This window comes from Acipenser ruthenus, chromosome 7, assembly GCF_902713425.1.
Source record: "Acipenser ruthenus chromosome 7, fAciRut3.2 maternal haplotype, whole genome shotgun sequence".
In the NCBI taxonomy this organism is placed as follows: Eukaryota; Metazoa; Chordata; class Actinopteri; order Acipenseriformes; family Acipenseridae; genus Acipenser; species Acipenser ruthenus.
Genome location: NC_081195.1, coordinates 52,557,313 through 52,578,313, shown reverse-complemented (window position 1 = coordinate 52,578,313; position 21,001 = coordinate 52,557,313). Strand labels below are relative to the sequence as shown.

Sequence of the window (21,001 nt, the reverse complement as noted above, 5' to 3'; positions counted from 1 at the left end):
TAATATACTGAATCTCCCTCGGTCTCATATCAGGTTTCTCCATTGAGGGTCCCTCTCAAGCTAAAATTGAATGCGACGACAAAGGTGACGGCTCCTGCGATGTTCGCTACTGGCCGACCGAGCCTGGCGACTATGCCGTCCATGTCATCTGTGATGACGAGGATATCAAAGACAGTCCCTTCATGGCTCACATTCTTCCTGCTGTCAATGATGTATTCCCAGAAAAGGTAAGCCAAAAAAATGTATATTAAATTGTAAAAAGCTGTATCTCACGGGTCAATAGATGGTACATTAAATATCCCATGGTGTTGGTACATTGAAATACCTATTTCATTGTATGTGATTATCCTAGGTTAAAGCCTATGGCCCAGGACTGGAACAAACAGGCTGTATTGTTAACAAACCAGCAACATTTACCATTGATGCCCGGGGAGCCGGCAAGGCAGAACTCAAGATCTATGCACAGGTAAGACACATTTACGGTAAGAAAAAAATACTGCTAGCAATGTGAAAGACGTTATAAGTATGTCTTATCTCTTTTTTATTCTATTTTTTAGGATGCTGAAGGTATCCCCATCGATATCAAGATTACTGATAACGGAGACAACACATTCATCTGTGTTTATGTCCCCACTAAACCAATCAAGCACACCATCATCATTACATGGGGCGATGTCAACATCCCTCACAGTCCATTCAGGGTAAGAGAAACAAATGAAAGATCAAGGTCAGGAGAATGGCAATGTGTAGAATAACTAACATTTTATTCTCCATAAAAACAATGTGTTTTGACCTACATAATTAATTAATGGTCACATGATCAGTTGTTATTCTAGGTCTGCTAATTCATGATTGTTTGCAAACCCATAGCCATTTGGGTTCATATTAATCTCTCCCACTGAGCTTCAAAACTTTTCATTGTGGGTAAGGAAATATTTCTAGTAAAGATGACTGTGGAGGTCTTTTAGTTCTAATCCTATCCATGAGAATCTTAAACATTAATGGACTAACTTTACTTATGACTGAAGTGCATTGAGTGGATTGAATGTGCCACCTATACCTATCTTCATTCAGCATATTTTTTAATGGCTTACTCTCAGGTTAACATTGGGGAAGGCAGCCACCCGGAACATGTCAAGGTGTATGGCCCTGGAGTGGAAAAGACAGGACTCAAGGCAAATGAACCCACATACTTCACAGTGGACTGCGGTGAAGCAGGGCAGGGTAAGACTTTTTTACCCATATAAATTGGTCTTTAAAGAGGAATTGAGGTCTCTGTTCAATTTAGAAGTATACAGTACAAATTCACATTATGTCTGTATTTATAGGTGATGTGAGCATTGGTATTAAGTGCGCCCCCGGAGTTGTGGGGCCTGCAGAGGCTGACATTGACTTTGACATCATTAAGAATGACAATGACACCTTCACTGTGAAATACACCCCACCTGGTGCAGGCCGCTATACTATCATGGTGCTGTTTGCTGACCAGGTAATAAACATCAAGATGAAAAAGTTCTTTCTAGTGTCTTTTCCATGTGCTGCAATCTGCCTGTCCTCTTAAAAGTTCTGGCGGGAGTGTTAAACACTATGCATAAAGGATAATATAATATATTTGTGAATTTAGGAAATTCCCATGAGCCCCTTCCGGATTAAAGTTGACCCATCCCATGATGCCAACAAGGTGAAGGCAGAAGGTCCAGGGCTCAGCAAAACTGGTAAGAACTCAGTCACACATGACATGATGGTAGCAGTGACAGTAGACAACCATCAATTTATTTAGTACCATTAATATGCCTTTATCCAAGATTAAAGTCTTATAAAGGTCTAACTAGTGTACCAAAAATGATTTTGCATCCTCATTAGTAGGAATACAGAAATATTACATTTTATTCAATGACAACAACAGTCATCCTGCTCATTTCAAATTAGCTATGTGATTTGATAGCCAAGGCTATATCTAAGGACATTGCCGTTGTTCTCTTTAAACCTATTTTTGTTACTTGTTTTTAATTTCAAAGTCATTTTATAATTGCAATATGGCACTCCAGAGTGCGTGTCCTTGTGAGATATCAGCACTTCTCGGGTTGGTGAAGCCACAACTCAACTGAGGGGTGACGATATCCCACAACTCTTTCTGAAGAATCAGTATTACATTTCTACTGCAGGTGTGGAGGTGGGCAAACCAACCCATTTCACAGTCTTCACTAAGGGCGCTGGCAAGGCCAAACTGGATGTTAATTTTACTGGTGCCTTAAAAGGAGAAGCAGTGCGAGACTTTGAGATCATTGATAACCATGACTACTCTTACACAGTGAGATACACTGCAGTACAGCAGGTAGGTTTACCAGCATATCATTACATTTTACTGATGCTACATTTCCAATCCTACAAGCTAATGGCTTTAAAACTTTATGAAATGGACCATTCCCATTCTAGAAAAAGAAAAATGCCCTTTTTTTACATTCAAGAAAACTGTGGTAAAAAGATTTGTATCATACATACTTGTTTGCTGTTTGCCTAAACCACTTGTATAAATTCCTGAATGATATGATCAAACTTAATTATGCTCTTTTTCCATCTTTACAGGGTAATATCACTATCTCAGTTACCTACGGTGGAGATCCCATTCCCAAGAGTCCATTCACTGTCAGTGTGGCTCCATCCCTTGATCTCAACAAGGTCAAAGTGCAAGGACTTAACAACAGTAAGTGTGCTTCCTGAATGGGATTACTAGATTACTGCCATGTGGGAGATCTTTCCTATTTATTAATTATGGCTCTCTCAAACCACTTATAAAATGAGCCACAGAAAAGGTGACTTTGATTTTGCTTTATCTTTCTTAGAAGTGGATGTTGGGAAAGACCAGGAGTTCACGATCAACACTCATGGGGCAGGAGGACAGGGAAAGGTGGATGTGAAAATCACCTCCCCATCTCGTCGACCCATCCCCTGCAAGGTCGAGACAGGCACCACCAACGATGTGCACTCTGTGAAATACATGCCCCCTGAGGAGGGGCCCTACAAAGTGGAGGTCACCTATGATGGGAACCCTGTGCCTGGAAGCCCCTTCACAGTAGAGGGGGTCATGCCCCCAGATCCTTCCAAGGTAAGAGAACATCAAATACGGCATCCATTTCTGTCACATTCCAGTATGCTATAAATTAGATCATAGGGGTATAATGCTACTGATTTATCTCCTCCACCCAGTGTGAATAATAATACATTCCAATGAGTTGTAAATATAAAAGTGTAACAAATATTTTTACATTCATTATTAATTAGGATTGTTAAACCAAAAAGTACCATCAGTGACAAAAAAAACCCAGAAAAAAGGTTATTTCAAGGTGAAAGGAAATCAAACAAACCTAGTCTAATTAAAGCGTGGCATGAAATTCTATTCAATGCAGCTGTACAGTGCTACTGATTAAGAGCCTGGTCCTCAGACAAGAACCTTAATAAATAACAGCTCATTAATTGTTCTACCGAACTTGTCTAATATCACATCTGTTTGGACTATATTTGAATTGGCATCACAGCTTTGTAATAATTATACCGGTGTGATTACATTTTGGCTGAGGTCACTGTTGTCAGATCTTGAAGCTGTGGTTTTGTCATTGTCTGACCAGATGTTCTTTTTCATTGAACAAAATTGGAGAATCTATTTCAAAATATACTGTATATGTCTATAGACTGCAATAAATGAAACTGTTGCATGCTGTATATTTACGTGAGAGTTTACCACATATTGAATTTAGCAATATATCCCTTCCAGAGCTTTAGAATGCAGTTAAAAATGTGTGTTCCCCAGGTACGTGCCTATGGCCCTGGCCTGAAGGGAGGGATAGTGGGCAAACCAGCTCCCTTTGCCATTGACACTAAAGGAGCTGGCACCGGTGGACTTGGTCTTACAGTGGAAGGTCCTTGCGAGGCTAAGATCGAGTGTCAGGATAATGGTGATGGCTCCTGCTCCGTCTCTTACCTGCCCACCGAGGCTGGAGAGTATGCCATCAACATTCTTTTCGCCGAGGCTCACATCCCCGGATCACCTTTCAAAGCAGCCATCAAGCCTGGGTTTGACCCTAGCAAGGTGACAGCCAGTGGCCCAGGTCTGGAGCGAGGCAAGGTCAATGAGTCTGGATCCTTCACTGTGGACTGCTCCAAGGCTGGGGAAGCAGAACTGACCATTGAGATCATCTCAGAATCTGGAGTCAAGGCTGAGGTGCACATCCAGAACAACAGCGATGGCACCTATTCCATCACCTACATACCCGCCTTCCACGGCATGTACACCATCACCATCAAGTATGGCGGACACTCCGTACCCAAGTTCCCAGCTCGTGTCCAGGTGGACCCTGCTGTCAACACCAGTGGGATCAAGGTTTACGGACCCGGAGTTGAACCACGGGGTAAGAAGTTTCACCTTTCTCTGTACCATATAATTTGGTCTTATTGATTAGCTGTTGCCACAAAAGTAAGTCAGCAGGAATATAGTGGCTTGCTACACTAACAGCTGTTTATAAATGAGCACATGTCTGGAGGGTAGGCCTGTCCCCCTTGGTTACAAGAATTGGTAACAGGTGCCACCAGTAATCCTATACAACCAAGTGGCACAGGATTATAGGCTTGGAAAGCTGCATTGTTAAAAGTTAAGAACAATGTTTATCGATAGGTGTAAACATGCATACTATGAAATGATTACTGTATAGGTATTTGAAATCAGTGGGTTTCTTTTACAGCCCTGTTCTGCTTCTAGCTCCTCTGTGAGTTTGACAATGAAATAAAGTGCAGTCTAGCTAAATGCAACTGTTTCCACAGTCCAAACTTTTTTAGACTTTTTTTGTATTAAAATAAGTTGCTGCTGGGGATTTAAGCTAATTATATATCTAGATTACAGCTTTGCATATATTTAGAGACACGTATCTAATTGTGATTAAACATGTTAAGGATCTTCTAGCACAACTTATTGAGTGCTTCACAATATACAGGTATACACTTACATGTTTACACCTGCATCTGGAGTTGTGATGAAACTTGCCAAGTACATTTATTTATGCTATTGGGTTAAATAGAGAGTGTCTGACTGATCGTCCTATTATCTGTATATCACACTTACATTTGTGCATTTATCTAGAACACTGCTTGTCTAATTTGATGAAACATGCTAAGGACATTATTTAGCACAAGTTTGTCATAATCTGGTGGGGTTTAGAGGCTCCCTTTTTGTTCGTGTGTCACACTCACATTTTTGCATATATCTAGAGAAACGCTAACCTAATGCTGAAGAAACCTGGTCTCTTTAGTTATTGAGATTATCAGAATCTGATGGCATAGTGAGTCCTTCTGTTTATATCTTTAAAAATGTGGATGAAGGTGTTAGTGATGTACTTTTTCATGTTTCAGATGACTAATTTTGTACTTACACCCAGGGGATGAATGTCACTACAATGCTTGTTAAAATATGATTGTTATGGTACACTGGAGACGCAAATAACGGTACTTTGACTGATGGTAGACAGAGGGCTTCTAAAAACCTTCAGTGAAACAATAAATCACTACTTACCCATACAAAGAAATCACGAAAGAGCTGCAAATGCTTATGTTTTAACAAGCCTCCATTTATGTGATTTCAGTTGAGAATTTAGTAACTGTGGACGCCTGAATGAGCCTTTTAACTGTGGGCAGGTTGAGGTGTGTGGGCAGCAGAGAGTGCTGATGTCTGGTCAAGGCAGTATTCTAAACATGTTATCTTCCTCTATAGATTTAACTACCTAACAAGTTCTTTTTGTGTGTATTTGTACCTTTTAATGTGAAACTTTTGTTTGTGTATAGGTGTTCTTCGTGAAGTTACCACTGAATTCATTGTGGATGCTCGTGCACAAACCAAGACTGGAGGAAACCACATAAAAGCAAGAATTGTTAACCCTTCAGGTGGCAAAACAGACACCTACATCAGTGACAAAGGGGATGGGACTTACAGGGTGGAGTACACAGCCTATGAAGATGGTAAGAAAAAACAAAGCTAAGTTATGATACTCTACAAATCATAAGTCATGAAAATACATCCTTTTAAAAACTGTTAAAAACATGTTTCATTGTTGGGATCTATAAGCAAAAACTCTGCCTAAGAGTAACCAGTCTACTATGTGAGTAATGCATAACCAGCTGATCCCATTTTTTACTTTGGGTCTGTCGGCAATTGGCCCACACCTGCTATCTGTCACTTAGCTTTGACAGAGAACAATAGAGAGGGGATCATTCTGGAAACAAGAGAGGTGTGACCTGGCCTTGACCCCCCCCACACACACACTATTCCTTTGCAGATACAGAGTATGCTCACTAATAACTGTCGAATTGTTAGAGCTGGCGGCAGGATTTGTCTGAAATGTATTTAGTGAACGTTATCCAAAACGGGCCAAATGAAGATCTCATTTATAAAAACAGTAAGCATCCTAGAACTCCAAGAACAACACAGTACATTAAAAAACGTTTTTACAAATGAGAGCATGATCAACCTCTGTTATTTTCTATAATAGAAAACAGCAGCAGTTGGTTTTCTTTCTTTTCATGACATTTCCTTACCTAATATAGGTTCCTAGAAAAAGCACTGCCTTATAGTTGTATCTGCTGGGAGAGGCAGAATTGGAACACATGACTGGTCCCAAACAACAGCTGCCCTGCAATACATTCAGATCTGGGATTGGTAGTGTGCCTTTCATTCCGAGATATCTGTAATTATGTAAAAAAAAAAAAAACATCAACAGTAATTCTGTACTGTTATTTTTATGCCAGTAATAAGTTAATGTGATTTTTAACAATCAGGTAGCATTTTCCTGTCTAAGTAGTGACTCATAGCTGTGCTGTTTGGTTTCAGGTATTCATGTGATTGAAGTGCTTTATGATGATGTGGCTGTTCCCAAGAGCCCCTTCAGGGTGGGCGTTGCTGAGGGCTGTGATCCTACCCGTGTCAGAGCCTTTGGACCCGGTCTGGAGGGAGGCCTTGTTAACAAACCCAATCGCTTCACCGTGGAAACCAGGTACACACAGAACAAAGATGTGCAGGTTTACATTGCATAACACCTAGTAAAATCTATTTGTGACCTGTTTTTATGACCTACCAGGTTGTTTGTTGAAACATTAATTGCCAAAACCGTATTGTAAAGAACAATTTGAGCAATCCAGACACTCTACTTCATCTATACATTAAGCTCAATTAATCTACAATGTACCAACTTTTCTTCTGAGATTTAGTCACATTAGAAACGAGGTAGGTGGTGTTAGCTGTGTTGAGTTTGGAAAGCTCTTTTAAACAATCCTTTGTTGTAAAATAATCATCTATAGATTGAATACAGAAATTCCCGCACAAATTACAATAATGGCAAAGCAGTGTTCTTTGGCACTGCATTAGATATTTCAGGGAAGCTAAGAATGTTGCTCTTTAGAAGGAGATGACTGTACAGCGATATCATGAGTTGACAGTTTACTTTGCTTTTTTGTTCCTAGGGGGGCAGGTACCGGTGGCCTCGGCTTGGCTATTGAGGGCCCATCAGAAGCCAAGATGTCCTGTAAAGATAACAAAGATGGCAGCTGTAGTGTGGAGTACATACCCTTCACTCCAGGAGACTATGACGTCAACATTACCTTTGGTGGACGCCCTATTCCAGGTAATATTCTGTAACCCCTTTTAATAATAGTGTAGATTCAAATATCTAAATACATTTTCATTTTTTTGAATAAACTGGAAATAAACATTCTAGATGTTTATTTTCTTAAATTTGGTGTCTTATATTATTTTATTCATAAATTTGATCTTCACCAATTGTGATGGAGCGTGACTCAAGGCTAATCTGTTCTCTGGTGCAGGAAGTCCATTCCGAGTGCCTGTCAAGGAGGTAGTGGATCCTAGCAAAGTGAAGTGCTCAGGCCCTGGCCTGGGCACCGGAGTGCGAGCCCACATCCCACAGACCTTCACTGTCGACAGCAGTAAGGCCGGCCTTGCCCCATTGGAGGTGCTCTTGCTTGGGCCTGCAGGTCAGTAGAAGATTATTGTGTATAATGACATGTATTTTATGTAGTGAGATTATTAGGATGTGTATTAATCATAGTTTTATCTGTGCTCATACAGGAGTGGCAGAGCCTGTTGATATCAAAGATAATGGAGATGGCACCCACACGGTTAACTACACCCCAGCAATGGATGGGCCTTACACTGTCACAGTGAAATACGCTGACCAGGAGGTACCACGCAGGTAGGAGCTGCAGACACTATTGATATCTTATGGTTTTCTACTCCTGCAAACTGTTGGTCAATTCAATTCCTTACTAACATAGCTCATTTAGTATGATTGTTCTAATAATGTGTGGGTTGGAGATGTTGCTTTGTATTTTTATTTTTATTACCAGTAAGAACCGAATTGTAGGGTTCTTACACATCCAGCACATGGCCAGTTTCCTTTTTTCAAAGCAACTGAGTTAGGGTTATAACTCGAATTGGTAAAGTAACAATGTTTTCTTAATATATGGATTGTGAATAACTGAAGTCCACACAATGTCAGTAAATGCTTTGAGCCTTTTCACATATTGTTTGTTTCCAGATTAACTGAAAAAACATAAAAAGAGCTCAGTTCTTTTGAATGCACATCACACAGTGCAAAATACTTTTATACTTAGAAATATACTCAGTTCATTTTGCTCGTTCGCTTCTGCTGTTTTCTGAATTGATGTACTTTCACATTGCACTGAATCAAACACCCCAAACACAGTAGGTCTTTATCGCTTAAAAAATATTTGGGTTAACTTTTCCAGCCCATTCAAGATTAAGGTTTCGCCCACTCACGATGCCAGCAAGGTCCGTGCCAGTGGACCGGGTCTCAATGCCGCCGGGGTTCCAGCCAGCTTGCCAGTGGAGTTCACTATCGATGCCAGGGATGCCGGGGAGGGTCTCCTCACTGTCCAGATCCTTGTAAGTATATTAATATTGGAAATGTCCTCACTACACTGTGCAAGAACAGAGTTGCTACCCTGAGGTGATTAAAGTGGACAGACCAAGCCCTTTATAGTTAAGAAATCCAGATTGCCTGACAGGTGTTCGTTCTGTTGTGTATCCTAAAAAATATATTATGAATCAGCTAGATTTAAAAAGAAATATAATTTAAAAAAATGCATTATACCACTGTGTTGAGGTAAAACAAAACATAATAAATTAATGTCAATTGAGGCCTAACGTGGGTTTATGTTGTCCCATTAACTGGCTGTGGTGTGTGTTTTCCAGTTTTAAACAATGAGCAATTAATCCTACCTGTCTCAAGTGCTGTACTAAAAGGCTGTTTTTTTATTTATTTATTTTTTTACAATTGCATAACATTGTTAATTTAATTGGCACTTTACTGGCATACCTATTTTCGTTTTATTTAAAGGACATTAAAAGTAACATACATTGGTGAGGACTGGCTCAAGAATTGGAAAGCAAAAACTTGATTTGCTTTGTTTTGATTATATAATCTTTCTATATTAATTTCAATGTATGTTCGTGATATAGTATACAGTTTTGTTAAAATACAAAAACAACATTGTCGTTCATAGACTTTAATTTAGCTTTTTAATGTTACCTTAGTATAAGTATGTGTAAGTTTATGCAAACCTTACTGGTTTTCTGTTCTGCCATACTGCCGATTCGTACACCTCTCACATCAAATAAAGGGTTGGCCAACAAAGGACTAACAGAGCACTGCAGGGTTTCTGTTCAGACCAGAGAGCTCTATTGGACAGCTAACATGATGCCTGTTGCTTGTAGGACCCTGAGGGCCGCAAGCAGGAGGCCTCGATTTTTTTAAAGTCATACAAAAACAAACTGGTAGAGTAAGAATCAAGATGCCTAAATATTAATATAATATGGGAGTGAAACTGTTTTATATATAACTATATCACAACAGGGGGTTGGTTTCTTGTGTGTAAAGGAAAACAAATGTAAATCAATGTTAACCAGATGTTGTATTTCAATAAATACAAGTACTTGGTTGATAAATAAAGACAGGGTTTTGGAAGTCAAATGTAAGCTATCCTTCAAGACGTGTACTGTAGACAGAAGTTTATCAAGCTACATGTAGTCACTTCCACCAAGAAAACTATTACTGAATGTTCAGACAAACTGATGAGAGGAATCAATTTACAGACTATGATTCAAGTGAAGCTTGTCATTTTTATTCATATCTAAGAAATAGCATTATCATTGAACTACTGTACATTAGCAATACCATGGGTCATGAGGCTTTATGGATTTACTTTGGTTTTTCTAACCCAACATTAACAAGTTATCTCATTTGAAACTCCTATAATAAGCATCCATGGAACGTTTTAAAAAAAGAAGTTCCACATTTCTTCTTTTTTTTCTAGGATCCTGAAGGAAAACCCAAAAAAGCAAACATTCGGGACAATGGGGATGGAACCTACACGGTATCATATGTGCCTGATATGACAGGACGTTATACCATCACCATCAAGTATGGCGGCGATGAGATTCCATACTCCCCATACCGTATTCACGCATTGCCAACTGGAGATGCCAGCAAGTGCCTGGTGACAGGTAAGCTACATGCTTTTTGCTCTGAGTATTCATTTTTACATTGCTTTTCTTTCAAGGTTAGAATTATAGACATCGTATAATTATGAATCTATAATGCACATGAACAAAATACAAACACAAATACAGCATGTTTAGTTTATAAAAAGTAATTCATACAGTACTGTATAAAAAGGTAACTAATTTGATTGCATGATTCTTTCATATTTTATAAAATGACTAACTACCTGTTTTTTTTTTTAATTTGTAGTATCAATTGGAGGACATGGTCTGGGTAAGTATTTTATTATGGTCTCTCACCTGGAAGCAGTCTGTTGACACACATGGGTATATTGTGAGGGAGACTGGATATAGTGATTGGGAATAAAACAAAAACATCTTTTTTAATGTTGGCATTTATGGGGGCTCCCGAGTGGCGCATCCAGTAAAGGCGCTCCGCGTGGAGTGCAGGATGCGCTCTATAGCTCTGAGCTGAGCCTAAAAATAATTGGCCATTTGAAATTGGGAGAAATAATAATAATAAAAAAATAAAAAAAAAGTAATATATATATATATATATGTGTTGGCATTTATGAAAAATGTAAATGTTCGAAAAAAAAAACATAGGCATGTTTCATGGTGCTTTCCCAACAGGAACTGGTCTGGGACCCACCATTCAAATCGGTGAGGAGACCGTGATCACGGTTGATGCAAAGGCCGCTGGCAAGGGAAAGGTTACGTGCAAGGTGTCGACCCCTGATGGGGCTGAGTTGGATGTTGATGTGGTGGAAAACTCAGACGGGACGTTTGATATTTACTACACTGCTCCAGAGCCAGGCAAATACGTTATCACCATCCGCTTTGGGGGAGAGCATATTCCTAATAGCCCCTTCCATGTGGTGGTAAGTGCTTCTGTTATTCTGTTATGCACTACAGTAATCCTCAACCAACAAACAAGGCAAACCCCAGAATTAACTGCTGGTGTCAAATAGATCCCAGAGATGATCTGGACAAACTCTGTGTGTCCTGCACAGGCTCAAAAAAAAAAAGACTGAGGTTAGTGTCCAATTCAAACAAACAAAAGGATATCCATAGCATCTAAAAAGATAAATGTTATTGTTCTTGAACAACAAAATGCACCCTTTTACAGTAAATTAATGTTTAACATGATATATTTCAGTTTATATTCTCACGACTTTGGAGCTCAGTGCCTGATGGGAGCTAATTTAATTGTTTTCTTTCAGTGCTATATGAATTAGTGTTGAATAACATTAAACAAAAACACCAGCTAATTCTGTACTTGAATATTGAATGTTATTTATTTTCAATTCCAACTTTGATTCTTGTAAAATGTGTGGTTGTGTTCGTGCATGACATAATATTGTGTTTTTTTTCCCCCCTTAACATGTAAATTACCTTCCGCTAGGCGTGTGACACCATTCCCGTTATTGAAGAACCATGTGACATGCTGCAGTTACACCAGCCCTACGCACCCTACACTGGCTATCCATCACATTGGGTATAGAGATAACAATAGACCAACAACAAATAAACATTCTAATTAAAAAGTACAACCGAAAAATACACAAATAATTGAAAAAACAATATATTCTGTAAAATATAACTAAATAATCAACACAAATCTTTTAATATCAATGTACTCCTGCTCTGGTATGTCTACCACTATGTTTGCTCTAGCAATACAATACCAATACCAGTTTGCCTAATTTGTCTGAAATTTGCATTTGGCATTCACCTTATTTGTTGTTCTCAATGAACAAAAACATCCAATGTATTTTGAAAGCTCCTAAATCATATATATATATATATATATATATATATATATATATATATATATATATATATATATATATATATATATATATATTGTTGTACTCCTTTGAGTGCCTGATGTTACATTTTAATTTGCAGTGAACTTGGTTGTAATTACTAAAGCAACGGTTGGTACATCAGCCAGGGCCTCAACGTTCATTAACAGTTTCTCCTTCTTTTCATCCACTCTCACTCATTTGGTATTTCAGTGTACAGCCTTGTCCTTCATCACAATAATCCAGTAACCCGCAGTTAAAACCAGAAATCTGTTAATGTGTGCATCGATATAAACTAAACATGAAACTAAAAGATGAAAACTTGTTTTTGTATTGGCAAGAAATGGTTCTGTGAAATTAAATAATAAACTATGAAGGTACAGTATATAGGACTATTGCCTATACATGTTCCAATTATATTCTTATATAATAAATCCTGAATCTGTAGCTCACATGGCCCTACTTCTTTTATTTAGTATGGCAATTGGATTTGATATTACCAGTATTACTTTTACCATTCATTGCAGGAATATAAACGTGTTAAATACCAAGTATTTTAAACTACAATTTGCAGCTCTATTAACTGATATCTGGGAAACTGCAACCCCCACCCCCTCCAGTTTCCTAGGTATATCATTGTTTCAGTGAAGTCCCCATTTTAAATGTTAGCATGGTTAAATGTACAATGCATTCATTCATTCTCTTGCAGCTTTTCCTCTTTTGAATCCGCTTTTATCAGCCTGGACCACCCTGTGCACTCATCACCCAGAGCTGATCTTCCATTAAACGTTGACATCATTTCCTGTTAACAGTCTCCTTTACTACCTGCTGCTCATCTTTCATTTACTTTGGCTGACTGTTATGATTCCTTCCCTCAGGCGACAGAGGAACCCATTGCCCCAGTTGATGTCATAGAGTCCATGCTTAGGCCTTTCAATTTGGTCATTCCTTTTACTGTCCAAAAGGGAGAGATTACAGGTATGTTCTTTAGATATTAGGTGACACAGTAACATAAGTCTCAGTCAAATGGCTAAAAACTGCGAAGAGATGACTCCATTGACACTGAATTAAAAAAGAAACTAAGGCATTCATGAGAATCTCGATGTAATTATTCTCTAAAACAATACCTTAATGATACAAACCCTTTGGTTCTTATAAAAGGTTAACTTTCAATAAAAAACACAAATGTATACAGTCCTTGTTTGCTTAAATGTGCTTAATTAGGTGTTCATAGCAGGTTGGGACTGGACAAGCATAGTTAATCAAGCACTGGACTGAGCTCAGATATTAGGAATAGTGAAACAGAACCCTCTGCCAGACCTAACCAGATTCTGAGTTTGTTAACCCCTAGACCCTTATCTGAAGTCAGATTCTCATCATAGCCCTTTATCTTTTCTTGGTTACTGCAGGTGAAGTGCGTATGCCTTCAGGCAAGACGGCCCGTCCGAATATAACTGACAACAAAGATGGAACTGTCACTGTGAAATATGCCCCAACGGAAAAGGGACTGCATGAAATGGATATTAAGTATGATGGAAACCATATTCCTGGTAGGTAGCCAATGAATTAATCCCCCTTTGAAAATGGCCCAATTACAGACTGATTTAGTGTCCAATAGGATAAGAGGCAAAGTACAGTTCTGGTAGGATCTATTTCTCATGTCTCATGTCTAGTCCAAGGAAAAGTACTTGCCTATTGCCATAAAAGTAATGTTTTACAGAACCATTAGATTTAGAGAAGGAGCATTTATTGATACAAGTTGCTGATGTTTAATACATAAAAGAACATCCAATTTAAACCCATTCTACTTTTTTCATTACAGGAAGCCCACTGCAGTTTTATGTGGATGCCATCAACAGTGGTCACGTGACTGCTTATGGGGCAGGCTTAAGCCACGGAATGGTGAACAAACCAGCCACCTTCACTATTGTTACAAAGGATGCTGGAGAAGGTAAGACAAGGTGTATTCAGGATGTAGATATTTTAGTGGTGGGGGAAAAAAAATAATACTTTCCAGATAATATTATAAACTTAATTTTATGGCCACATTACCTCCAGGAAAAGCTTCAGTTTGCTCATTATACTAAGAATAAAATAACTCTTGTCTCTTCTATTTGATTTTTTTTTTTTGGCCAGGTGGTCTGTCTCTTGCTGTTGAAGGCCCATCTAAAGCTGAGATCACCTGTAAGGACAACAAGGATGGCACTTGCACTGTCTCCTACCTCCCCACGTCACCTGGCGATTACAACATTATTGTCAAGTTTGACGACAAACATATCGCAGGAAGCCCCTTCACTGCAAAGATCACAGGTAGGCAATCAGCTTTGACAACTGTTACCAGTTAAATAATTACAAAATAGATATGGTAATAAGCAGAAACCCTTCATCCCCCAGCACAGGTTATGTTGGACAAAGCTTACTGCTTCTGTGAGAATTTTTGTTTGTCAAGAACTGTGCAGCACTCATGAACAATCTTAACCTACCTATTCAATAAATATACCAAGATTTTTGATGGTGTAGGTAGATGCATAAATAATTACTGTTTTAAATGTATCTTGAACTTCCACCAAGTTAGGATCTGGGTTGCATGAACATGTGGGCAGTTATAAAGTAAAATACTATTTTCTTACAGGGGATGATTCTATGAGAACATCCGAGCTCAATGTTGGCACTGCAACGGATGTCTCTTTGAAGATCACAGAGACAGATCTGAGTTTGTTAACAGCAAGTATCAGAGCGCCGTCTGGCAATGAGGAGCCTTGTCTGCTGAAGAGACTGCCAAACAGGCATATTGGTGAGTTCCACACTGATTTATGTGAATGTAAGTGATACCATTCACCGATAGACATCTTGATAGGCTAAATGTGTATGGCATATGCAGTGGTGCTTGTAAGGAAAGCTGTTTCACTGCATACAGTACACTACAGAATACAAAGATAGTAGACTAAAATTCAAATGAGACAAAATGTTGGCAATAACATAGTTATAGTATAAATAAATGTGTGTGTTATATCCCTATATACTTGTAATAAAATCAAATGCTTTTAATTAAGCAGTTTTTGTATGGAAGTATTTAAAGACTAATCCTTCGTAAACTAAAAACATTTTTGTATCTCAAGAATTACCATTGTGATGGAAAACGATCTTGTTAAATTCAACTTGTACTTGTTTTCCCTGAAAGGTATTTCGTTCACTCCCAAGGAAGTTGGAGAGCATGTGGTTAGTGTAAAGAAGAACAGCAAGCATGTCACTAACAGCCCCTTCAAAATCATGGTGGGCCAGTCGGAAATTGGAGATGCCACCAAAGTGAAGGTTTCAGGAAAAGGATTGGTGGAAGGTCATACCTTTGAGGTGTCTGAGTTTATTGTGGATACTAGGAACGCAGGTAAGAAAAAAAGGTGGAGGTTCAGTTTCTCTCTATTTTTACTCCAATTCATGACCAGAGCTAAACACTGAAACTTTTTTTTTCTTCATTTTATTGTAAGGTTATGGGGGTCTAGGTTTGTCAATCGAAGGTCCAAGCAAAGTTGACATAAACTGTGAAGATGTGGAGGATGGAACTTGTAAGGTGACATACTGCCCAACAGAGCCTGGCAACTACATCATCAACATCAAATTTGCTGACCAGCATGTACCTGGTAAGTAGGAGATGAATGCCTAACTAAAAGATTAAAAGATATTATACAGATGAACCGTAATTTGTTGAGTGTTTCAACAAAGTGTAAAATATTACTATATACTTAGCATGCAAACTCCAATTGCAGGCAGTCCATTTACGGTGAAGGTGACTGGGGAGGGGCGTATGAAGGAGAGCATTACCAGGAAGAGACAGGCTCCCTCCATTGCCACAGTTGGCAGCACCTGCGACCTCAACCTCAAAATTCCAGGTAAGCACAGAAAATACAGCCAGAATACTTCATAAAAAAGACTTTGATTCCCTTTCTCCCATTCTACTTTTACTGCTAGACACCACTTTACTTTATATGTTGCTTCAGTTTTCCCCAAGTTCTCTAATGACTTTTGTTTGTAATGTGCACCATCCTTTATTTTAAATTTTTCTCTTTACCTTTTTTGTTTGCTTGTCCTTGGAAAAAGTAAAGCCCATACTCACAGGAAACGCCGACTTTGGCAGGAAGTTAGATTTATAGCACATTTTACTTGGTTTCCGATTGAAATCTGAACTATAGGAAATTATGTTAAAAGCTCTGGTCTATATGCCAAATTGTAATAATTTGCTATTTCCTTATTTTTTTTTTTAAACACACAATAATTTATTTTAAGATCTAGTATGTGTAAAAATAATAAATTAGTAGAGGTGAATAAGAAAACTGAAGTTCTAAAGGGTTGTATGGGCTGCTCTTTTTGTCAAAGAAACCTGCTGCTTTCTTCATTCCTTCTTTTCTTCCATTCTTCTTCCCTTCCCTCCTGCTTTCAGGGAACTGGTTCCAGATGGTGTCAGCCCAGGAGCGTCTGACGCGCACTTTCACGCGCAGTAGCCACACCTACACACGCACTGAGCGCACAGAGATCAGCAAAACTCGGGCTGGGGAGACCAAGAGGGAGGTCAGGGTGGAGGAGTCCACACAGGTTGGAGGAGATCCCTTCCGCGATGTCTTTGGAGAGTTCCTTGGCCGCGAGAGCCTGGGAACCTTCACTGGCATTCCCAGACCAGAGGGTGTGTGTCCTGGCCTTTCTGGATCATGATTTGGCTTTTTAATCCCTAGAGTTTACGATATAGCTTGATGTTTTGTTACAGCTGTGGTAGCTTAGTTGTTAATGTGGTGTAATTTTGTGGTGTAGTTCTTAAGGTAGCATAACATAGGGGTTATCTCATTGTAATGATTCAGACATGAATTAAGCTAGCAGAGCCAAGCAATTAAAGATACATATTGGAATCTGTATTGTATGCACTTGAGAGATAGTTGCTACGTTCAGGAGGCGTTATTTCATTAGAAATGCAAACATGAAATCCTTTTTAACAAATGCACACCACAAAGTTGTACTCACTTTGACATAGAAAAGGGAGTCTCTAAATAAAGTCAAACCTGGGTATGAAAAGCAGTAGGAAAACAATTGGCACCAAGATGCTATTTGTATGTGTCTGACCAGGGATCATTCTTTATCCTGTCTTTATCTTCAGTCTGATCTTTAAAGCATTTAGCTGTGGCACCAGGTCTTTTCTCATTGCAATCTATTTTACTCTTTACTGCTTTATGTTGGCCTATGATTGTTTCCCACATGGCACGTAATGTTTTAGAAAGTCAAACCCATTACATTTTCATAAAAGATGTATCAATGCATTTAGTGACTGTGTAGATTGAATCATTTCACATGTTAAATTAAGATGTCCACTGACAATAGAATTCTCAAGTTCCTTGTTCACTCTTCCTAGGAGAAGCTGGGTCTCAGGAGATGACAGCCCAGGTCACCAGCCCGTCAGGGAAGACCGATGATGCAGAGATTATTGAGGGAGAGGACAGCACCTACAGCGTGCGCTTTGTGCCTCAGGAGATGGGTCCCCATACTGTGAATGTGAAGTACAGGGGGCAGCATGTGCCTGGCAGCCCCTTTCAGTTTACTGTGGGGCCCCTGGGTGAGGGCGGCGCCCACAAGGTCAGGGCAGGTGGCACCGGCCTGGACCGAGGGGTGGCTGGAGTTGCAGGTACCTTTGCCTTCATTTTCAAAGTAGTGAGTTTTTTTAATGACAACCTGTGCAGACCACCTACTGCAGTAAGTGTTTCAAGCAGGTCTGGTAATATCCCCTTCAGAGAAAACCAGGAAGTGACAGGTCCACTACTGTGGCCCCAGGACCTGAAGGGGAAATTTAATCTGGATAATCACATATTTAGTGACCTAGTTATAGTATACATGCCAATATGCTAACAGCTCTTTTAGACTCATAAAGTACCACATAATTGACGTGTCTTCCCATCCCACAGCTGAGTTCAGTATCTGGACCCGAGAGGCAGGTGCAGGTGGTCTCTCCATAGCAGTAGAAGGCCCAAGCAAAGCTGAGATTTCATTTGAAGACAGAAAAGACGGCTCATGTGGCGTCTCTTACGTCGTTCAGGAGCCTGGTAAGTTCTCACTTGTCCATTGATCATTGTAGTGCTCCGTGGAAACTAAAGTATCCACATAAAGATGAAACTAATAATAACATTGCTAGTCCACACAGTCCTTAAGTCAGAGGACACATTCATTTCAAATCAACGTTTTTGTCTTGGCCATATCTGCTGGTTGCCTTATTATTCATTTGTACATAACTGATATTTTGATTGACAAGAAACAATATGCGCCTACAGTACCAGTCTCATTGTTAAATAGTGACTTCTATTAGTTTTTGAGTGAAATTTGAAATAACATTTACCAAATATGTCTCAATACCATTGTTTTTCAAAGGTGATTATGAGGTTTCAATCAAGTTTAATGATGAACACATCCCAGACAGTCCTTTTATTGTACCAGTAGCCACTCTTTCTGATGATTCTAGAAGACTCACTGTAACCAGTCTTCAGGTAAGTTTATCTCCAGGTATATCACATTATTTATTTTATATGGCGGTTTATCAGAAATTTTTGAGAGCATGCAACACCCTGCTGTAAATGGAAAAGAAATAGAGGAAGAAAAAAACCCAGTGTAAAAGTTAATAAAGAGTAGTCTCTTCCATCACTGATTTAATAAAACTGCCAGCATCTGAGATACTTGGCCGCTGTAAATGCCAGTCCTGCCTGTTGTTGTGTCATTCTACTCCATACTTGTTCATATATGGTATTCATTTAAAGAAGTAATGTTACTAAGGATCCATGCAATACAGTATGTAATTCCTTGCATAGTAAAATGTAACACATCCACACAATTAGTCCCAAATCCTATGCTATTTCTGTCTGGACTTAGTTAAACCTAAAGTAACATATTTAATTGGCAAAGAATACCACTGCATGGGCTTAACTGTCCCTTTGCAAATGCAAATGGGTATTTGATCTGCAACCAGACTATGCTAAGCTTTGAAATGTATGCCATTTTAATGAGCTCTGGTTACAGGGGAACTTTACAATAGTATTGCCTCCCTGCTCGTTTGGGATATGTGCTCATCTCCAAATCTGACAGAAATAACCTGCCAGTTAAACCTGACACTGCTCTCTTATCCCCTTCAGGAGACCGGATTAAAGGTCAACCAACCAGCATCCTTTGCTGTTCAGCTGAACGGAGCCAGAGGAGTGATTGATGCCAAGGTCCACACGCCCTCTGGTGCTGTGGAAGAGTGCTATGTCTCAGAACTGGAAAGTGGTGAGTAACTTGAACTTCAGATAACTCTAAAATATTGTTAATTGCAGAGATTAAAAATACATTAGTAGAACTCTATCAATAGCACTTGACACAGTTCATCATATTCATGCTACAGTTGCCAGTGACTTGCCATCAGTAAGTAAACCATCACCTGAATTTAATACTTACAGTACAGGACAGTATCTGCAGGCGGAGCAGGATTTCAGAAGACAGAAATAGAGAAAGAAAAGATAACAGTGTAAAAATTAATACAGAGTAGTCTTTTCCATCATTATTTAATAAAATTGGCACAGATTATGTGAAAATGTGTACTCATAACCTGTTAATTTTTTTTAATTTAAAAAAAATCTTAACTCAAATTAAATAAATAAGTCCTACATTTGTATGGATAGTTTTGGTTTAGTCCATTTTCTCTTTTTGTTTTGTAGATAAGTATTCAATCCGCTTCATTCCACACGAGAATGGGGTCCACTCCATTGATGTGAAGTTCAACGGGAGCCACATCCCAGGAAGCCCCTTCAAGATCCGAGTGGGAGAGCCAGGCCAGGCAGGAGACCCCGGGCTCGTCTCGGCGTACGGACCAGGGCTTGAGGGAGGAAAAACAGGTAACTTCACACAGTACTGACTGACTGACTGACTGACCATTTAAACAAGGTGGTTCAGCTTTCTCAACCACTCACATTGGACTGGGAAGAACCATCTTTCAGGGGAAAACCAGCAGCTACTACACAGTTAAATCCTGCCTCTACAAGACTGAAGTTACTATTTTTACTAAATGTCATGTTTGTTTTTTTCTTTAGGAGTGCCTTCTGAGTTTGTAGTTAACACCTGTAACGCTGGATCTGGGGCCCTGTCAGTCACTATTGATGGCCCATCCAAGGTTAAAATGGACTGTAATGAGTGTCCAGAGGGGTACAAGGTTATATACACACCAATGGCTCCTGGTAATTACCTGATATCTATCAAATATGGTGGACCTCAACACATCGTGGGGAGCCCCTTTAAAGCAAAGGTCACAGGTAAGAAAAAAAATTATATGGGATTATAAAATATATAAAAATAAAACAAAACTATTTTAAAACAAACATAACAGCATAACAGCTAATGAAGCAGGTAACCAGCCTAGACTTTCTTATTATTTATTTTGAAAGTATTTGTAGTTATACTTTAAGATGTCCTGTGAAGCCAAAAGAGATACAAAATTTTAAAAAAAATGTTAACACACATAAGTATGTATTACTGTATGAAATGAAAAGGGTATTTGTGTTGAAAATACTGTTGAAGTATAATGCAGGGAGCAGATTTGTGACTGACGCATTCTTTCATGTTT

At 39.0% G+C, this 21,001-nt stretch overlaps 1 protein-coding gene across 5 annotated transcripts in view; it reads left to right on the top strand.

The window, feature by feature from the left end:
- The window catches only part of LOC117415233 (filamin-C-like), a 54,770-nt gene that overhangs the window by 31,990 nt on the left and 1,779 nt on the right, over nt 1-21,001 (top strand). For 2 of the 5 annotated variants that reach the window (XM_034921921.2, XM_034921919.2), the window contains 35 exons: nt 34-227; nt 353-466; nt 558-701; nt 1,101-1,224; nt 1,329-1,489; nt 1,625-1,715; nt 2,166-2,335; nt 2,587-2,704; nt 2,844-3,106; nt 3,809-4,406; nt 5,830-6,003; nt 6,872-7,034; nt 7,501-7,661; nt 7,861-8,028; nt 8,123-8,246; nt 8,803-8,959; nt 10,390-10,579; nt 10,827-10,850; nt 11,210-11,457; nt 11,982-12,074; nt 13,263-13,362; nt 13,794-13,934; nt 14,207-14,335; nt 14,521-14,694; nt 15,017-15,178; nt 15,566-15,769; nt 15,870-16,022; nt 16,149-16,271; nt 16,820-17,059; nt 17,777-18,046; nt 18,324-18,461; nt 18,784-18,899; nt 19,539-19,671; nt 20,100-20,276; nt 20,472-20,690. In XM_034921921.2, the coding sequence (XP_034777812.2) occupies nt 34-227; nt 353-466; nt 558-701; nt 1,101-1,224; nt 1,329-1,489; nt 1,625-1,715; nt 2,166-2,335; nt 2,587-2,704; nt 2,844-3,106; nt 3,809-4,406; nt 5,830-6,003; nt 6,872-7,034; nt 7,501-7,661; nt 7,861-8,028; nt 8,123-8,246; nt 8,803-8,959; nt 10,390-10,579; nt 10,827-10,850; nt 11,210-11,457; nt 11,982-12,074; nt 13,263-13,362; nt 13,794-13,934; nt 14,207-14,335; nt 14,521-14,694; nt 15,017-15,178; nt 15,566-15,769; nt 15,870-16,022; nt 16,149-16,271; nt 16,820-17,059; nt 17,777-18,046; nt 18,324-18,461; nt 18,784-18,899; nt 19,539-19,671; nt 20,100-20,276; nt 20,472-20,690 (5,958 nt within the window). The remainder of the gene's footprint in view (nt 1-33; nt 228-352; nt 467-557; nt 702-1,100; nt 1,225-1,328; nt 1,490-1,624; nt 1,716-2,165; nt 2,336-2,586; nt 2,705-2,843; nt 3,107-3,808; nt 4,407-5,829; nt 6,004-6,871; nt 7,035-7,500; nt 7,662-7,860; nt 8,029-8,122; nt 8,247-8,802; nt 8,960-10,389; nt 10,580-10,826; nt 10,851-11,209; nt 11,458-11,981; nt 12,075-13,262; nt 13,363-13,793; nt 13,935-14,206; nt 14,336-14,520; nt 14,695-15,016; nt 15,179-15,565; nt 15,770-15,869; nt 16,023-16,148; nt 16,272-16,819; nt 17,060-17,776; nt 18,047-18,323; nt 18,462-18,783; nt 18,900-19,538; nt 19,672-20,099; nt 20,277-20,471; nt 20,691-21,001) is intronic. The other 3 variants (XM_034921920.2, XM_034921922.2, XM_034921923.2) reach the window with 2 other exon arrangements.